General features: G+C 40.6%; 2 protein-coding genes across 2 annotated transcripts in view; one reads left to right on the top strand and one right to left on the bottom strand.

Annotated features, from left to right (window-relative positions):
- Positions 1-838: 838 nt before the first annotated feature.
- MALL (mal, T cell differentiation protein like) lies at positions 839-3,232 on the top strand. Its single transcript, XM_009954792.2, has 4 exons — positions 839-966; positions 2,048-2,215; positions 2,559-2,687; positions 3,041-3,232. Exons 1-4 carry the CDS (start codon positions 865-867, stop codon positions 3,101-3,103), a joined length of 462 nt encoding a protein of 153 aa, XP_009953094.1. The 5' UTR covers positions 839-864; the 3' UTR covers positions 3,104-3,232.
- A 526-nt stretch (positions 3,233-3,758) lies between these two features.
- Positions 3,759-16,492, bottom strand: part of ASB3 (ankyrin repeat and SOCS box containing 3) — a 31,004-nt gene continuing 18,270 nt past the window's right edge. The window contains 10 exon segments of the mRNA XM_086482271.1: positions 3,759-3,892; positions 3,895-4,122; positions 6,018-6,151; positions 8,329-8,580; positions 10,800-10,997; positions 12,361-12,538; positions 13,321-13,456; positions 14,025-14,137; positions 15,643-15,801; positions 16,179-16,392. Of these exon segments, the coding sequence (XP_086338397.1) occupies positions 3,855-3,892; positions 3,895-4,122; positions 6,018-6,151; positions 8,329-8,580; positions 10,800-10,997; positions 12,361-12,538; positions 13,321-13,456; positions 14,025-14,137; positions 15,643-15,801; positions 16,179-16,374 (1,632 nt within the window). The 5' untranslated portion in view covers positions 16,375-16,392 and the 3' untranslated portion in view covers positions 3,759-3,854.

Here is a 16,492-nt window from a genome sequence, read left to right on the forward strand (position 1 = left end):
TTTGCTCTGTATTGCACAGGAGCTTGGCATAGACGCCAAATCCCTAGGGCATCACTTGGCTCTTCTAACAGAGAGATGCGGTACCTTACTAGGATACTGTCCTTGTCCTCCTGCTGCAGAGTATTGCCCAAGTCAGAGAGGATGGAATGACTTCACTAGCCATGAGGCAGAGATGCCACCTTCAGCCTTTCATCCCACCAGTTATCAGTGAGTTACAGCATGAGACAGAGTTCTCTGGAAAAAAATAGTGTCCACTTGACAAGTCCAAAGTGCAGGTGCTCGGAGGCAGAAATCAAAGCTGTCCCAGTAGCTGTCCTTCAGACCTTTCTGGACACTTGGGAGCACACAGGCAAACACTCCCATCTTTTACCAGTTGTCTGTAAAAAATGTTTGGCTGCAAGTTTTCAAAGGCTGGATGTGTCCAGTGGGTGTGGGTCTGATGTGAACACGAAGCAGAAACCTGAAGGGAGGAGGCAACAACAGTGGAAGCGAAAATACTTCAGGCTTGAAAGAGTGCCAAGGACAAAAACTGATCGCAGGAAATGTTTCTGCCCTGGCGTGGTGTAGGATTTGTTTTCTTTCCTCTCTCGTTAAAGACCTCGAATGGATTGTGTGCTGGTGGTGGGGCTGGGGTCCTGTTGCTCTCCTGTCTCGGTGTTGGCAGCAGAGCGTGTGAAGCCAGCCGCAATAACCGGAGGGCTACTGAGGGCTCCTTCAGCCGGAGGAAGCGGCATGGTGCCAGCCTGGGCTGGTTTCTGTGATTACGTCCCTGCGGGTGTGTCCGTTAAAACCCTGCACGGGAGCGGCACGACGCCAGGCAAATGCGAGCAGAGCCGGAGCGGTCGCAGCGTCAGCTGAGAAGAGATGGCCTCTGTGTGTCCCCCTGCAGCCTCCACGCAGCCCACCCTACCCTCCGGACTCGCTGTTTTCAAAACTGTCCCCTACGCGTTCATCCTACCGGAGATAGTGAGTATGCCGAGCTTTGCTGCGGTACAGCACCCCGCTAATGGCTCTAGCAAATCTAAAAATTTGGGAGCAGCCCCCCAAATGATCCTGGAGATGGCATTAATGCGAAATAATGTATTTTCTTTTAGCTTATACACAAAAGTATTAAAGGTGGTGTTTGTGATGTGTTTTTTTGAACAGCTGGAGGACAAGATACACTCCCAGAGCCTGTGTGAGGGTTGCTGGCTGCTGTAGGGCTGCGAGAGTCTGAAATGCTGCCAGCGCCTCCCGGGCAGAAGCAGCTCTAGTTATTGCATAGAAATTGCTTGAAAATCAAGGGAATTTTGTTCACTGTATTAAGTCTCTCCAACAGCTTGAAGGCAATTGGGTGTCTTTAACATCTGACATTCCATTCATCTTTCAGTTGCTTATGGGTCCAGAGGGCATCCTGTGGGACTGGCAGAGATAACGGCTGGTGTACTTTGACACACCACCCAGCACTGGCAACCCACACCACCCACGCTCCACAGGGGCAATCACTGTGGCTGGGCCTTGTCCCAGTAGGCTCAGCTCCACGCTGCAAATCTGAGGGAGTTTCATCCACCAGAGCTGGCACAAGGCAGTCTGAGCTTATCCAGATAACCCTCCATGATATTTTTGCACAGTAAATATTTTAGGTAGATCCAGAGCGAGCGACTCGCTCTGAGCTGGTGCACGGAGTTAGGAGACTTCCTCATGCCGTGATTTCAAGCCCAGGAGATTAACAAGCAGGCAGGGCTGAGCTGATGCAGCTGTTCACCTTTCCCAGATGATAAAGCACATTTTCTAGCCTCTCCACTGAAGCCCTGGGGGCGAGATGTTTCCTTGCATTCTTTCCCTTTCCTAAGAAACGTTTTGAAGTATTTCCCGAGAGCATTAAGGGAAACTTGCGCCAGCTTGCAGTGCCAGCATGCTCCCGGAGGCTGGTCTGTGCTGCCTGAAGACACAGAGCTTCCAACAGCCACTGCGGCCGGCCGGGAGGGAGGCAAGGAGAGACCCAGGGAGGAGAAGGGGCTTTCCTCATCCTGTGCTCATCGTACATGCCTGTGTTTGTCCTCGGCAGTTCTGCGGGACCTGGGTGTGGATCCTCGTCGCTGCTACCTCTGTCTCCTTCCCGCTGCTGCAGGGATGGGTGATGTACGTGTCCCTCAGCTCCTGCCTCATCTCCCTTCTGCTCCTCTTAGGCTACCTCTTCGGCTTTCACAAAAACAGCGAGAACTGGAAAGTGCTGGTAAGGAGGGGCTGGGGCACCAGCAGGTGTTGGCAGCAGTAGTGTGGGCACAAGGCTACCATGGCTGGCAATGGGTTAGCTGTCCAGCTGCAGCCCTTCTGCAAATAACCAGCCCTTTTTCCTCCTTTTGCCTTGATTGGAAATGCTGAGGGAAGCTATGCCTATGCCATGGCTGCTGTATGGGCACAGGGGAGGGTTCAGCACAGCACAAGGGTTTGGTCCCAGCCCCTGTCTGGGTGTGTATGTCCTGTTTGAGCATTCACATGTGCAGAGGACAGACCTCATCCTCAGGGCAAATCAGTCCCGGTCAGGCTTCAATCCTTGCTGCTCCCATGTTTTGCAGGACAGTTTGTACCACGGTGCCACAGCCATTCTGTACCTGAGCGCTGCTGTCTTGCAAGCCAACGCGACCATCCGCTCTGAGTTCGGCCCCAACTCGCCCCTTTACTACCAGCTCAACTGTGCTGCATCGGTGAGTTGGTCCAGAAAACTCCAGGCAGGATGGAGCACCTAAATTCCCCTTGGGGGATATGCAAGAACAAATATTAAAGCCACAGCACAGCTGCCCCAAGACCAGCAGTGTCACACTGGTCAGCTTCAGCTCCACATCTGTTTGCATCATGCAACCAGCATGGGCTTCTTGGGGTCCAGCAGCTCATGGACAGCCTTGGGTGGCTGCCTCCTGGGAAATGTCAGGGGCTTTGCCTCTTCTTTGAAGCTGGAGAGAGGTGTAAGCTGGGTTTCCCCAGGTTAAGAGCACTGAGAGGAGAAGGGGTTAGACTCTCCCAGCTGACCCCAGCTTTTGCTCTTCTTCCTCTCGTGCAGTTCTTCGCCTTCATCACGACCTTCCTCTACATCCTCCACGCCTTCAGCATCTACTACCAGTGAGCCTGGCAGCGCTGGCTTCACCTCTGCAGGACGAGGGCTTTCCCAGCACAAGGGATGCAGCTGTCTTCCACCAAGGTGTCCCTGCCCCAGCCCTGTGACCCACCCCATAGGGACTTTTTGACTTCATCGAAGGAGGGACTTTCGTACGACAGTGTTGTGTCGGTGTACTTGCGGGGACATTTTGTGCCTTGCCCATGGGCTATGCAAGGGGAAGGACTGGGTGGAGGCTCTGAGCCAGCCTCTCACTCTGATGTTCCACCATATATAGATGACCAAGGAAAGGAAAATAAAAGAAAATAACTGTTCTTTCAGCGAACAATTTCCTTTCTTATATTATTTTCCTGTCTGTGGTTCAGCTAGATCACGCCCCAACACATACAATACAACATTGTGTTCCTTGATTTTCAGATAATTTCATTTAGTATATGCAGTATTCAGAATAAAACGTCTACTAACAGCATCTGACCAAACAGATTTCAACCACTATAAGCTGTGTTCATTGAACAAGATAATTTTACTCCGTAAGAGTTAAAGATTTCCTTTCAAAAAACAGAAAATGTTCATAGACTTAGAAAGCTACAACAGACTTTTTAAAGTAAATCATAGAACTTCTAACAAACTTCTAGATACAGTATAAAACTAAAGCATGAGAAGACTTATTACTACAGTTATTTACAGTAATTCTTCTCCAGTGTCTGTTAATTGCCATTACAAAATCTGCAGCTGCAGAGTTCAGTCACTGTCAGCGCCATCACCAAACACCAGTGTTGCAGGCATCCCTCCTCTCTAGTCTTCAGCGCTGGAGCGACTGGTAGAGGGAGCTACCTCCTCTCTCTGCCCCAGGTAACCCTCTGCTTCTGGGATAGCGTTGACTCGCAGCACATCTAAGTAGAGAAGGTAGTCCTGGAGACAAGCTGGCAATGGCAATTCCCGGATAAAGCGGTCTGATCGGAGGCGTTCGCTCGTTAAAATGGACCGGATCTCAAGACGACAAAGATGAGACAGGGAAGGAATGAAAGCTGAAAGATTAAAAAACCAAGTCAAACACTGAACAGGACACCATGGGATTACATTGCTTGCCTGTGGTTACCTGCTTTAGCTGGATCCCATCCGAATCTCCAATCTCTGGCAGATAATGAGGCAGAGCTCTTGACAGTGAAGGGCTGTTGCCTGCTAGAACCAGCATGTTCAGAATTTCCCTATAGGAGCTAGAAAAGTTACCTTAAACTTCTAGAAACAAAGTGTCAAAGAATCATTTTATCCTTAATCAGAAAGTTTCATCGAACCAGCCTAGAACAGCTACCTGCTTGGGGAGAGAGAGGCTCACGCCACCTTACAAGAAATGAAAAATTATGTCTAGAACTAAACCCAGTAACAAAGTAACAGAAGGGAAAACACTTTCAGGATAAGTATTACATGATAGCATAACTCAGTTGGCATATGATGCCAAGTGTTCTGACATGTTGGGAGGACAAGCACTGTGCCGGAAGATACAGACAAACATGTCTGTAAATGTGCATTTGCTCAACCATGAACTTTCATATTATATATCAACTTACCCTGATACAGAACTCTAGTGCCTTCAAACTCTCCTACAGTTGTTCTCCATTTATTTTATTCACAAGGAAGCTGTACTATTAACTGTAATAATTTCTGTATTTCAGTATAGAAGGGTAACTATGGCAGGTGTGTAACTCCATGGGACCATACGTTTTGCAAGCCTTCAGCTGGAGGTGTGAACAACCGTTCTTGAACTTTTCTGCATGAATATTTCATTTTTAATTTCCTATGCTCACTCACATGACCAGCTTATTTCAGTTTGAGTGCTTGGCATTTCCCAAGCGGGGAAGCCTGCCTCAGCACAGCAGCTGGCCTGCTTACCTTGACTGCTCTTAGCTGAAAGAACAAAAAAGTGAAAACTTTCAAACTTCCCCTCCCCTGCTTTTTCCTCTGCTTTCTCTCTTTGGCTTTAGTTACTGGACACTATTACCACACAAATATATTTACTAGTAGCAAAGGAAACAAAGAAAGAACTTAATCAGAATTTCCCCAAATAAAGCTTTTTTTTTTAAACTCCAAAAAGATATCCTAATTAGCTTCAAATACTCTAAAGGAAGCATTATTTAATAACATTATCACTCAGACATTTTAAAAATTATTACAGACACTTTTAAAAAAGAATTTGCTTTGAAGTGAGTCACTAACAAAGACATCTGAGCACAGTTTTTCAGTAAATAATGCATAGGTCACAGAGCATGACCTGTATGTTAAAGCTGCTTTTCTGAAGGATGAACGCAGTGAGCACGAGTGTTTTCCTGGACAACCAATTATTGAATCTTTTTGGCTGGCCGCATTTTGATTACAGGAGCAACAAAGAACAGATTTGTAGGTATTCAATATATGTTTTATATGGTTTGTATTTTGATTACTGTCAAGTGCTTACAGAACAGGATAGGCACTTCATTGGCAATATGACTCAAAGTACAAAAAATAAAATCAGTGGGATATTGTCTAAAAAATGTAACCAAGTAATATTGATCATCTTCCCTTAAATCTTCCAAGAGGCTGAACAAATCATTTCTGGAAAACACAGTACTAATGTACAGTCACTATCCATATTTTATAGCACATGCATTAATTTGAAGAGGACAAGATAGCCTAAACTGAGGATACCTACTTTAAACATCCTAACTCTGAACTGAACAATGTAATGAGTAAAATTCATTCAAGTATGTTTTGCTTGCTTGTTTGGTTAGGGTAACTGCTATTTCTGCTCCCCAGTTTCCAGACAAGCAATGCCTACTGACTATTGAACCTTCTTTGCCATCATGCATTAGCACACAGAGCTGTTTCCCACTTACAGCCTGGAAGCTGACATGCACAGAGACTTTTTTTTCCCCATTATATTGCTTACCAAAATGGCTCTTGGGAGCCCAAGCGAACTTCTCTTTGTAGTCTGAAAGATCTTGCTCTACATCTGGAGGAAGTCTCTTCCAGTTCGTGAACTCCAGGATGAAATTAAGGGCATTCTCGCTGACAGAGAAAATCCTGCATAACAAAAACTCCCATAAAATATCATTTTACACAATAGCATAAATATAATAATGGGAACAAAGCATAGAAAGCTTTACTATTTTCTAACAAATCCTTAACAACCTACATCCTAATCCCATAAACAGAAAACCATTAAACAGAAATCCAAAGTAACTTTGACAGCACAAGCCTTTACTAATGTAATTTTATCTTCCTCCATTTCTTTTAAAAAGTAAGGTAGACTGTAAGAGAAAAATATCTGCTCTGAAATTTAAATGCCTCACTAATAGGCAGCATTCTCCTCTGCACTAGTTTCTTATCCCATTTCCACCTAAATTTTAGTAAGGTGTCAAGACACCAGAGCATTGTAAGCATTACCACTACACTTGGGGAAAAAAAGCTATATATGTTCGTCTACTTATTTATTAAAAAAACCCAAAAAAGTCCACAAAATTTGCAAGTGTTTCAAACTCTCCTTCTACCAGAAATTGCATTTATATGTGTTCAGAAATCAGGATGATATACATTTAAAATTTTTTAGCATGTGTGAAGAACTTTTAACAATAGCTTAATTGAATAAAGTGTAGAAGGAGGTTTAAATAACAGCAGGTAAACCAACCGGTGTAGTATTACACGTGCTGAAGAGCCATCCAATTTCACAGAACAGCTCCTCATATAGATGTGTACAATCCTGACTTTTCATCTGAATGGAAATCTAAATGTTCTAAATACACAAAAATACCAGACTAAAAATTTTTAATACACTCGCTTTTGACAAGAGATTTATGTCAAAATTATTTATGACCTTTCTGGGTTTTATTATTTCATATTTGACTGAACTTTCATACACTCACCAAAAACCATACTGGAGAGAGACCTGATTGCCTAGCTTTCTTTAAGAGAATGGTGATTTTACTTTTCCCACTAGTAATTAAAATTGTCAGTGCTCTAGATTGACCGAGTTATGATTGATTATACAGTCGTTTTGCACAAGGAGCCAGAGGCAGTTAATGAACCATATGCATAAATGTTAATTTGCTGTCTACTGGCCTCCTGTTATCTTCCAGGACAGAATAGTTAGTATTAAAGTTAAACTTACAAGAACATGAGTTTTGTAGATTATAATGGAATGAGCATTATTTTAAAATGTGGATATTGAAGCAAAGTAGTAATTGGTACAAAAGTATTTGTGGATTACATAACAAAGTATAAAAAAGCATCACATATGTTATACATGGACAGTGAGAATTGTTTACTCACTGAATTGCAATCTTGTAGTGTGTTTACTTTTGCAATCACTTAAGTCTTCTATAAATATGATCTACAGAAGCACAGATATACCGTGCTTCATACATGTTCCTCTAATTACTGTTCACAAAGCCATGGATGCTAATGAATAACAGAATCTCCCTAAGTCATAAGTGAATGCATTTAAAACTACCAATGATATCTTAACCATGATATCTTAACAGTATCTGAAGTACTAATCAATATTTAAGTGAACCTCAAAATCCGACTCCTTTCATACAGGTAAGTAACATATGTGATGAGTTTATACATCTCACATTATGTTGATAACAGCTGAGACATACAGTGGTGAAGTCTTAAGCATCTTCATAGGCAATAAACAAACAGAAGAAAATATAAATACTTAATAATTTGAAATATAAAACATCACCAAGCAGTTATTTGTATGCGGAAGAACTTTTTTTTAAAAAAAAAGAAAAACCAAACAAATCAGACTGGAATTTTTGCCACACTATTTTGTTTAACAAAATCTCTTAACTGCATCCGTTTCCTCTCCTCCTAGCCTTGGCCCAAGTTCACTTCACCATTGTTTCCCATCCCTCTTGACCTTTCTCAGTATTTGAAATTCTCATATACACGCAATTTCCAAATAAATTTGGGGGCTAAGAGATGTTTGATACAAAAATTGCAAAATGATGCCTTTCTCCAGGGTAGGGCTAAAGCAGTCTCCATTCTGTCTTTCTTCCTAAAATAAATTGTTTTATTGAATCCAGCCATTACCCATGGATGATGTATTTCAGGCTTTTCATAACCCTCACAATTCCCGATTGTGGCAACTGATTATCAAGTACTATCCTCTGAAAGCACACGTTAAATCACACTGGCAACAGCTTTGCAGATTACCATACAATATTTAAGTAAACAAGACAACATTATCTGCTTACCACAATCTGCTCATTAAATTCACTGGATTAAAACCAGCCAAGAGCAGATAAGGCAGCCATTCCTTGTACTCTTCATGCACTTTAATTGTGTAACTTATGAACTCCAATAACTGGTCCCCAGAAGGCAGTGAACAGCCCAGCTTCAGGAAGCGTTGAAACAAAGGAAACTTTTCATGGAATAGGCAGTATCCCAAATTAATCCCAAGTAAGGTGATCCCGTATTTCAGGAAAATGTCAACGAAATTAAAAAACCTATGAACAGCACACAAGGAACAGGACATCCTGTTAGTTTTTCCCCAGAAAGCATCTATCATTTCACTTACTGCTGAGAAAGCAAATTTCTTCTACCAAAACTCCCCCCAAACCACAGAAAACCCCAGCATGCCATTCTGACTGCAGTTCTTTCTGGAAAGCATCAGTTTAAAATGCAGAACTAGTTCAGGAGACCCCAGTCCCTACATTGAACTGATTTGTTCATTTTGTCCTGGAAAACCTATGGTTCCAACCAAATTCCAGCCCTTCAAAGCAAGCCTTTTGATTACAAACAGAAACTCCCAATCACTGGTATCTGTAACCCAGGGGTATCACATTGCTGATCCGCCACATGCTTGCTATAAGCAGAAAGCACCATGCCCACTGATGTATTTTTAAGGTCTCACCTTAAAAATACATCACATACAACAGACAGACAAGTTTGTGAAAATATCAAATGACTGCACCCCAGGACTCAGGGACCAGTCTAACGTTCAAACTCGGCAAGGGTTTAATTTACATCCAGCTGTATTTGCAGGAAGCTCCTCAACCCACTGAACTATTGTCCACATTTTAAAATGTTTTCACTAAAATCATTTTATCATTATCAACTGTAATATGGTAACGTGATAATGAAAGAGATTATGACTGATAATTAGTGTGTTGCTTTTTAGTTTGTAAGTAGATTGCACATTACTTCGTAGAAGCAGTGGTGTATGTTACCTGCCTCATTTACAGAACATTTCAGTAGTCACCTGCTCTGCATCCCTCCCTAAATTATTTAATAAAAGAAATCAGAGCAGGTCCCATGTGGGAGACAAGAGGCAAGAATGAGACACCGAAATAATGATTCCCAAATGTAAGCCAGCCCCAAAAGCTATGTTTTTGCATCTGCTGGATAAACTGCTTTTTAATGAACTGAATTCACTACTACCAAAACCTCATTAAGTGGCAGCATGTAAACAATAAATTTTCATCCCTGTACATGAAGTATTCGGTTAGAATCCAAGTTTTAAGAAGATTCAAAAGCCTCTACTGAAGATACTTTCCTTAATGCAACATGCTAGCCACATAACATTACTTTGCATCAATACTCCCAAGGAGGAATGTCTACAAAGGGTGAAACAACAAGAATTTTGGCAAAATATTAAATGATAGACAGCAACCAGCTGAAGAAAAAAGTTTTCAAATGCATTCTCTACCACACGAAATTTCTCTGTTGTTCTATGGTGTAAAGCAGTTACCAAGTAATTGCTCTCAAGCCTCAACTAAAGCGTAAAGCATAATGCCATTACAGATCTATACAAAGCTCAGAACCACCAAGAGGTGACTGTGAGGTTTGATTCTCTATCTTGATTTGAGCTGTGCCAGTATTCAGTCCCTTGAGTGTTATTTTACACATTGAATTAGTTTGGGGGGGACACAAGGCAAGCTTGGGGACAGCAATATCTAGATCTTTTACAGCAACAGCCCATTCCTCCATGAATTAATTTCACACAGAAAAAGGAAGAAGAAACTTCAGTACTAAAGGGAAAAAAAAAAAAAAAAAAAAAAATCAACACTAAGGACATGAAGAGCACCTCATTGATGTACCATATATAATACACACTTAAGAGTAAGGCTTTTATACGTTGTTTTTCCTCCAAAATCATAGCCTTTGCATTATGAAGTAAGCATCGTTTTATTTCCTGTTGAATACCGGGGTGCCCATCACTCAACAGGCATAAAAAGAAACAGGTCATGATCTAAAAGATTGTATCAGTCAGTTTCCCAGTCCTCCTTACAGCTATAGTGTTGAGGCAATTAATTCTGCTTGTCTTATGCACGGGACTGGCATACAGAAAAGGAAAACACTCTTTTCCAATAACTCATCCATTGGAAAGAATCTGGCTACTTGAGAGTCCTTTTGAACGAATTACAGTATCAAGTCATGTTCCCAGAAGACAGAGATGTGTGGGTAAGGCCTTCTGAAAGCATGAAATCTGCAATTATGTTCTACAAGACTCTTCTTCAAAGAGCTGAGCTTCCCCTCAGAGATTTCAGTGAGTTTCTTCAGCTCGTGCACACAATCCAAAGCCCACGCACCACTCAGATACTTGCAGTTTAACTCTGTCAGCTCAAGAATTGAGGAAGGAGGGCATTTAAAGGTACATTTAAAAAAAGTTCAGTAAAGGCCAAGATCGTTATGAATAGTTTCAAAATATAAGAGGTATACTTACTCTTTTTGGAAGACCATACACATGGGGGATCTGCAGTCAAAGTTAAGGCACTCTTGAGCATCTGGACTGTAGCCTTCTTTAAGTAACATTTCCAAACATTCTTTATTACCACCATATACTGCTGAATACACAGGGCTCACTTTGCCTTTACCTTTGTCGCAAATCCGATCAGTAAGTGGTATTAGCAACTCTAATATCCTGCAAACATTTAAAAACACTATTTATTTTGTGACCTTATGCAGTAATTAATTTTAAATGTATAGTCACTTCTCACATGGTCATTACAACTTAAGAAGAAAACCCTACCTGTTTTTTCACTATGAGTTTGCATAGAAGAACAACCTTTATCATTTCATACATAGCCCCATAACAAACATTGTGCTCTGGCATGGATTTAAGCTGGCGGTAAATATTTTAATGCAAATCAGGGACAGGTATTTCCTATTACCCAACAGTCCTTTTTGCAGCAAAAGAGTACCACTGCGCATTAAATCCGGACCTCTATGAACTCTGGAAGCAAACTGAAAATGTAAGTTGCAAATAAAATGACTATTTACTTCTCTTCAACAACACTCACTGAGATACTGAAACAGAAAAATCATTGTTTCATAGCTCGCACCTCTACATCCTTTCCAGCTAACAAAGATTAGTGACAAACACCGATCCCTTTGCTACTGGAACTTACTGGTGCTGTTCAGAGGTCACCAGTTACATATTGTTGCAAAAGCTAGGCAGGCAGCATTTGATTTAAAGACATTTCTAGTTCTGACAACTTTGCTAATCCATCTTCTGTTTCTGAGAAAATGAACAAAAATCAGCCTCCTCAGTATCTACTACAGTCCACCCTCCTCATCAGTTTGAGAAGAGGCACTATTTTGAAGCACAAAGTTTAATGACAGCTCAGCTGATGATTTTTTTTTTTCTGCTAAGGGTTAAGATCAAGCATCTACTAATAATTTTGCCATTAGTATCATCATTAATATATTTGATTTTAAGTGCAACTCATGGGGTTCCTGAGAGATGTTACTCTGTAACAGCGTGCTACTCTGGGACTTCCTTCCAGTCTTGGCTTTCTGAAATTATTGGGAATGGGCAAAGCTACAAACGCATTTCTGGACGGATTAAAGGAACTGTTTTGTGGCTTTGATTTTCTGGCTGGTTCAGCTAATTCATTACTTGCATATGATTACTTCTGCTACTTAATGGTCAGGACTATAATTCTGATTAAGAGCTGTTCAAGTCATGTATAAAGCATATGCTATTGTTATTTATATTTTAAAATGTAAAACTAATATTGCTATTGAGTGATTTGATGTCTGATTCAGCACTGTGGAAAAACAACTCTTTAGGATATGGATCAGATCCAGACTAGATGCCAAATTCAAAGTGGTTGTTCGCTTTACTGGGACTACTAACAGACATTTAAAATACGGAAAGAATTAGAAATTCTAAACTACAAATCAGCTTGAGAACTCATTTTTACTCCTCACAGAGCTCAACTTCCTCTTTTTCGATCCTTATTACCAGAAGCTTCTGTGTGAATGTCTTTTTAATCACCTACTTTTCATGGCCCATTTCAGCCGCTGCGTGAATGGGTAACTGCCAGTTATCCTCGTTGCAGTAGAGATTTGGATCTGCCCCTTTTGATAACAGCAGTTCCACACATTCAGTGTGGCCCTCCTGTGCAGCAATCAGCAGGGGAGTGGCTCTGTCCTTGGCTTGACAGTTTACATCTGCACCTGACAAAAAAAAAAAAAGCCAATACCTTGCATCAACACTGCCAGACGCAAAATAAACAACAAATTAATGTTAACCAGTAACTGGTTTTCACATCGTGACTTCACAGCACGACAGGTTTTCCACAGCAATAAGGAAACATTTACTATCTTGTTGTTAACTTTTTGAACCATCAGTGCTTCAACATTAACTCTGTCAAAGATCAGCACAACATAGATAAACATGCTGGAGGAGAGGCAATGGGCTAGGCAGCCTTCTGAATGCAATTATTTTTTAAGATTCTCCCCATTTGGTAGATCAGTTAGTACGATTTCTCTGGTCAGACCACAGGCTTAATAGTTACAGTAATTAATCTGGGTTGTAAGGACATGTGCACTTAGACATATAAAACTTGTTGATTATGTGAATGAAACTGTTGCTGCCACTTTATGGCCAGAGAGAGGTATCCCTAGTTAGTCCAAACAATATCCTATACAAGAGCGTGCCATCAAAATCAGACCACTAATGTAGTGCTATTGAGGGCTTCTGGAAGACCCTGATGATACTTAATCTTTTCATAGTATTGATTTATTATTTCCTACCATCACTTGCTAAAAATTACAGGAAATTACTGAAACAAGATTTAAGCAATTAAGATGGTTTTGCATACGCATCTGCAACTATAATTACACTAAAACCACTAAAATTTGAAGTTACGAAGTGCAAAAGTAGAACTAAAACTGTATGTGGTGATGGGCTGATGCAAGTTTAAAAACAACAAAGATAAACAAATGATCACTATTACCACGGGATACAAGCAGTCTTAAACTCTCCAGCTTTCCATACTGAGCAGCCACAAACAAAGGTGTAATTCCAAAGTCATCCTTGCATTCCTTGCTTGCCCCTTTCTCCAGGAGTACTTTCATTATCTCAGTGCATCCCTGAAATAAATATTTTCATTCTTAACCCTCAAAAAAGCAGGGAATTGACATAATCTATTTTTTCCACACATTCCAAACAGAAGTAAAAAAACCTGCAACATATTCAACAGTCTAAAGATGTACCAAAACATTAATGGCAGAAAAAATTAGACAAGTTAAATTTAATTTTTACATTTGTTCATTTATTCCATACATAGAAATGGAAATTAAATTAGTTTATTAGAACTATTAAGCTAACATATTTCTGTTCTGGAAATAGGTCATATATCTCACTGATGATGAGATACTAAACAGAACTCTTTCTCAGAAGATCCTGTAAGAAATTCACTTCCCAAATACAACACATGCAATACTTATCATACTTAAATAATTATTGCTTCCCAACATCATCACATATTTTCAGATAACACTCTCCAGTGCACTGCAAAAGCCCTTCAGCATTTCGACAACCTTAGGACTGCTAGGGTAGTTTAGGAAAAACTACCCAATAAAAAGGCAAAGAAACAGCTAAATTACCACTCAGAATACACCAGTTACACAGAACTTACATGATACACTTACAGGTTACCTGAAAAGAAGCTTGGTGCAAAGAATTCCATCCAGACCAAGAATGAGGTCCTTCAACGTTTGCTCCGTGCTGGAGCAGAAACTTTACAATGTCTGCATGTTCATTTTCAACAGCTTCAAACAGAACAGTTAAAAAAAAAAAAACAAAAACCATGCATTAAATGTATTTAAAGAACTCATTGAAAAACTCAAATAGTCTCACCACTAACCTCCTGACACAATAATAATTTTAAACCTGCCTTATATATGCTTACTTGCCTTTTACATTCACACCACCAAAACAGTGTTGGAGAATGGAAATTTAGCCACAAAGTCTTTAGTTAAGACTTGTTAAAACTCCACCTACATTGTGCTAACATAGATAACAAAAGCAAGTTCCCTCCCTCTTTACTGTGGAACACGTACACAATTCTGCAGCAGGTGCCTAGCTGCATAACAGTTGCAACGGCCTCCTGAACTTGTGAAGCCCAGTAGCTCTCACAACAAATTCCCCCAAACTTAAACTTTTTTAAAAAGAAGTCTAAAACTGTTTTAAATTTGTATAACTTCATAAACTTGTATAATTTATAATGTGTACATTTAATTTTTGCTAATGCATTCATTGACAAAGCCTCCTTTCGCATCCTGATTTATCCTCAGGTTTTTGACAATGACAATTCTACCAAGGCACATTTCCTGTGTAACCGTAAAAGTTTGAGATGGTGATAAACGACCTGCAAATTTTTGCTACCAATAGAATAATTTTTTAGGTACTAGCGCAGAAGCTCGCCAAAGGAGTGCCTCTGGCTTGTACTCACTGTCCGACACAGAGTTGTGCCATAACTCCATTATACAGCCTGGACTAAACTGACCATAATTCATTCCTTTTTAAAAACCTCTCGGATACACAATCCCTGGACCATTCTTGGCCCTGTCTATGTAAGCACTTACACATAGTGCCAATTATCATTATCCAGTGTGCTTTTAATGATGATTTCCCCATGAGTGCTACCTCTAACAGCTTCTTTGCTTAAAAGACTTGATTTAGTTACTTAAAAATAAGATGTGAATAGACTTGTAAACAGAGGTGATGTGGCAGCCATGATGTCTGCCTGGGTACGGAGGCAAGTAAAACTATAAGCATATTTAATAAGATGATTTAGACTCTGAAGATTCACTATAGCAGAAATTTTAAGCATTTAATTATGTCAGACATAAATCATAGAAAAATAATAATAATTATTGCTAACCTATGAATTGCAAAAAGAAGAAGAGGTCTTTTCACATGTGAAGCTGGAAGGAATTAAAAAAATAAAAACAATACTTGAAACACCCTCGCATAGATGTAAACCTAAATGTAATACCTCCTAGACCTTTTCTGTGCTAGAAAGAAAGAAAAGGTGATGCAGAAAACCAATTTGGTTTTACAATTTTATTTTAAAACACAGTCTGAAGCAAGTTTATCCATAAATAAAGGTAGTTTCTAGACTTACGCCACCTCTGAGTCTAAAGCCTAGCATTTAGGCTACAAAAACATGAAACATGGTAGGCAGTGAATGAAGTCTGGTGAGTTTAAACTCAGTGAATAAGCTTTTCCCCACTCATCAGTTGTTCTGAGATTTCAAGAAAGCTCATGTCACCTAGGAACAATGGGGTGGTTGCTTCAGTGGTAACTTCATTGGGGTCAGCCCCAGCTTCTAGAAGAACACGAACACTTTCCAAAGACCCATGGCGTGCCGAAAGGTGCAGCGCACACATCCCTTCAAATGTCTTTGAGTTTATGTAGTCATCAGATGGAGCTACAAATTAGAACAATGGGGAATAAAAAAGTATATTTAGTAATGAATTACAAGCATAGTTATTCTTTTAAAACAACAGAGTTATTTGAGACATGTGGCCTATAGAGTATCCACGAATGTGCTGTTATCAACTTGTTCAAACAGCAGGGTCAGATATTGCCAGCCCCACACAGACTCGCCTTGGACAGAGGAGGTAAAGTAAAATCAAGTGTCTTCACAGACTACAACATGTCAATTTCTCTCTACCATGGCTAGTCAGTATCTACCACACAGAAATTTACAAAACAAGGAAGAATAGGAAGCGAAATCTATTTAATTTGTGTTTTCCATGACAGAGTAATTTAGCAGAAAATCACACTATTTCACATCATACTTACCTGCACGAACTAGCAGCCTCAGACATTCACTCGAATTGCGAGCTGCTGCTTCATGGATCGGCACCCACCCCCTGTTATCGGGAACATCGATGCTGTAGCCCTGCTTAACTAGTTTCCTCAGCATTTTAACATTTCCTTCTCTGGCTGCAAGCCCCACGGCGGAGCATCGATCGGAATAGGCTTCCGTGAAATCCATCCTTGCATATGGCAAACTCTGCAGAAGGAAGAAAGGGAAGGAGACGAGAAAAGAAGAGATGCCTGTTAGGACAAAATACGTATACAAGGGGGTTTTTTGTTTGTTTTGCAGAGGTTTT

Source organism: Leptosomus discolor, chromosome 2, assembly GCF_034619465.1.
Source record: "Leptosomus discolor isolate bLepDis1 chromosome 2, bLepDis1.hap2, whole genome shotgun sequence".
NCBI lineage: Eukaryota > Metazoa > Chordata > Aves > Leptosomiformes > Leptosomidae > Leptosomus > Leptosomus discolor.

What these genes read in the sequence shown, in the direction of transcription:
- MALL (XM_009954792.2), top strand. Translation starts at nt 865, where the DNA reads ATGGCCTCTGTGTGTCCCCCTGCAGCCTCCACGCAGCCCACCCTACCC. An exon ending in GCGAGAACTGGAAAGTGCTG is followed by an intron (nt 2,216 to 2,558) that starts GTAAGGAGGGGC and finishes CATGTTTTGCAG; the next exon opens with GACAGTTTGTACCACGGTGC. An exon ending in AGCTCAACTGTGCTGCATCG is followed by an intron (nt 2,688 to 3,040) that starts GTGAGTTGGTCC and finishes CCTCTCGTGCAG; the next exon opens with TTCTTCGCCTTCATCACGAC.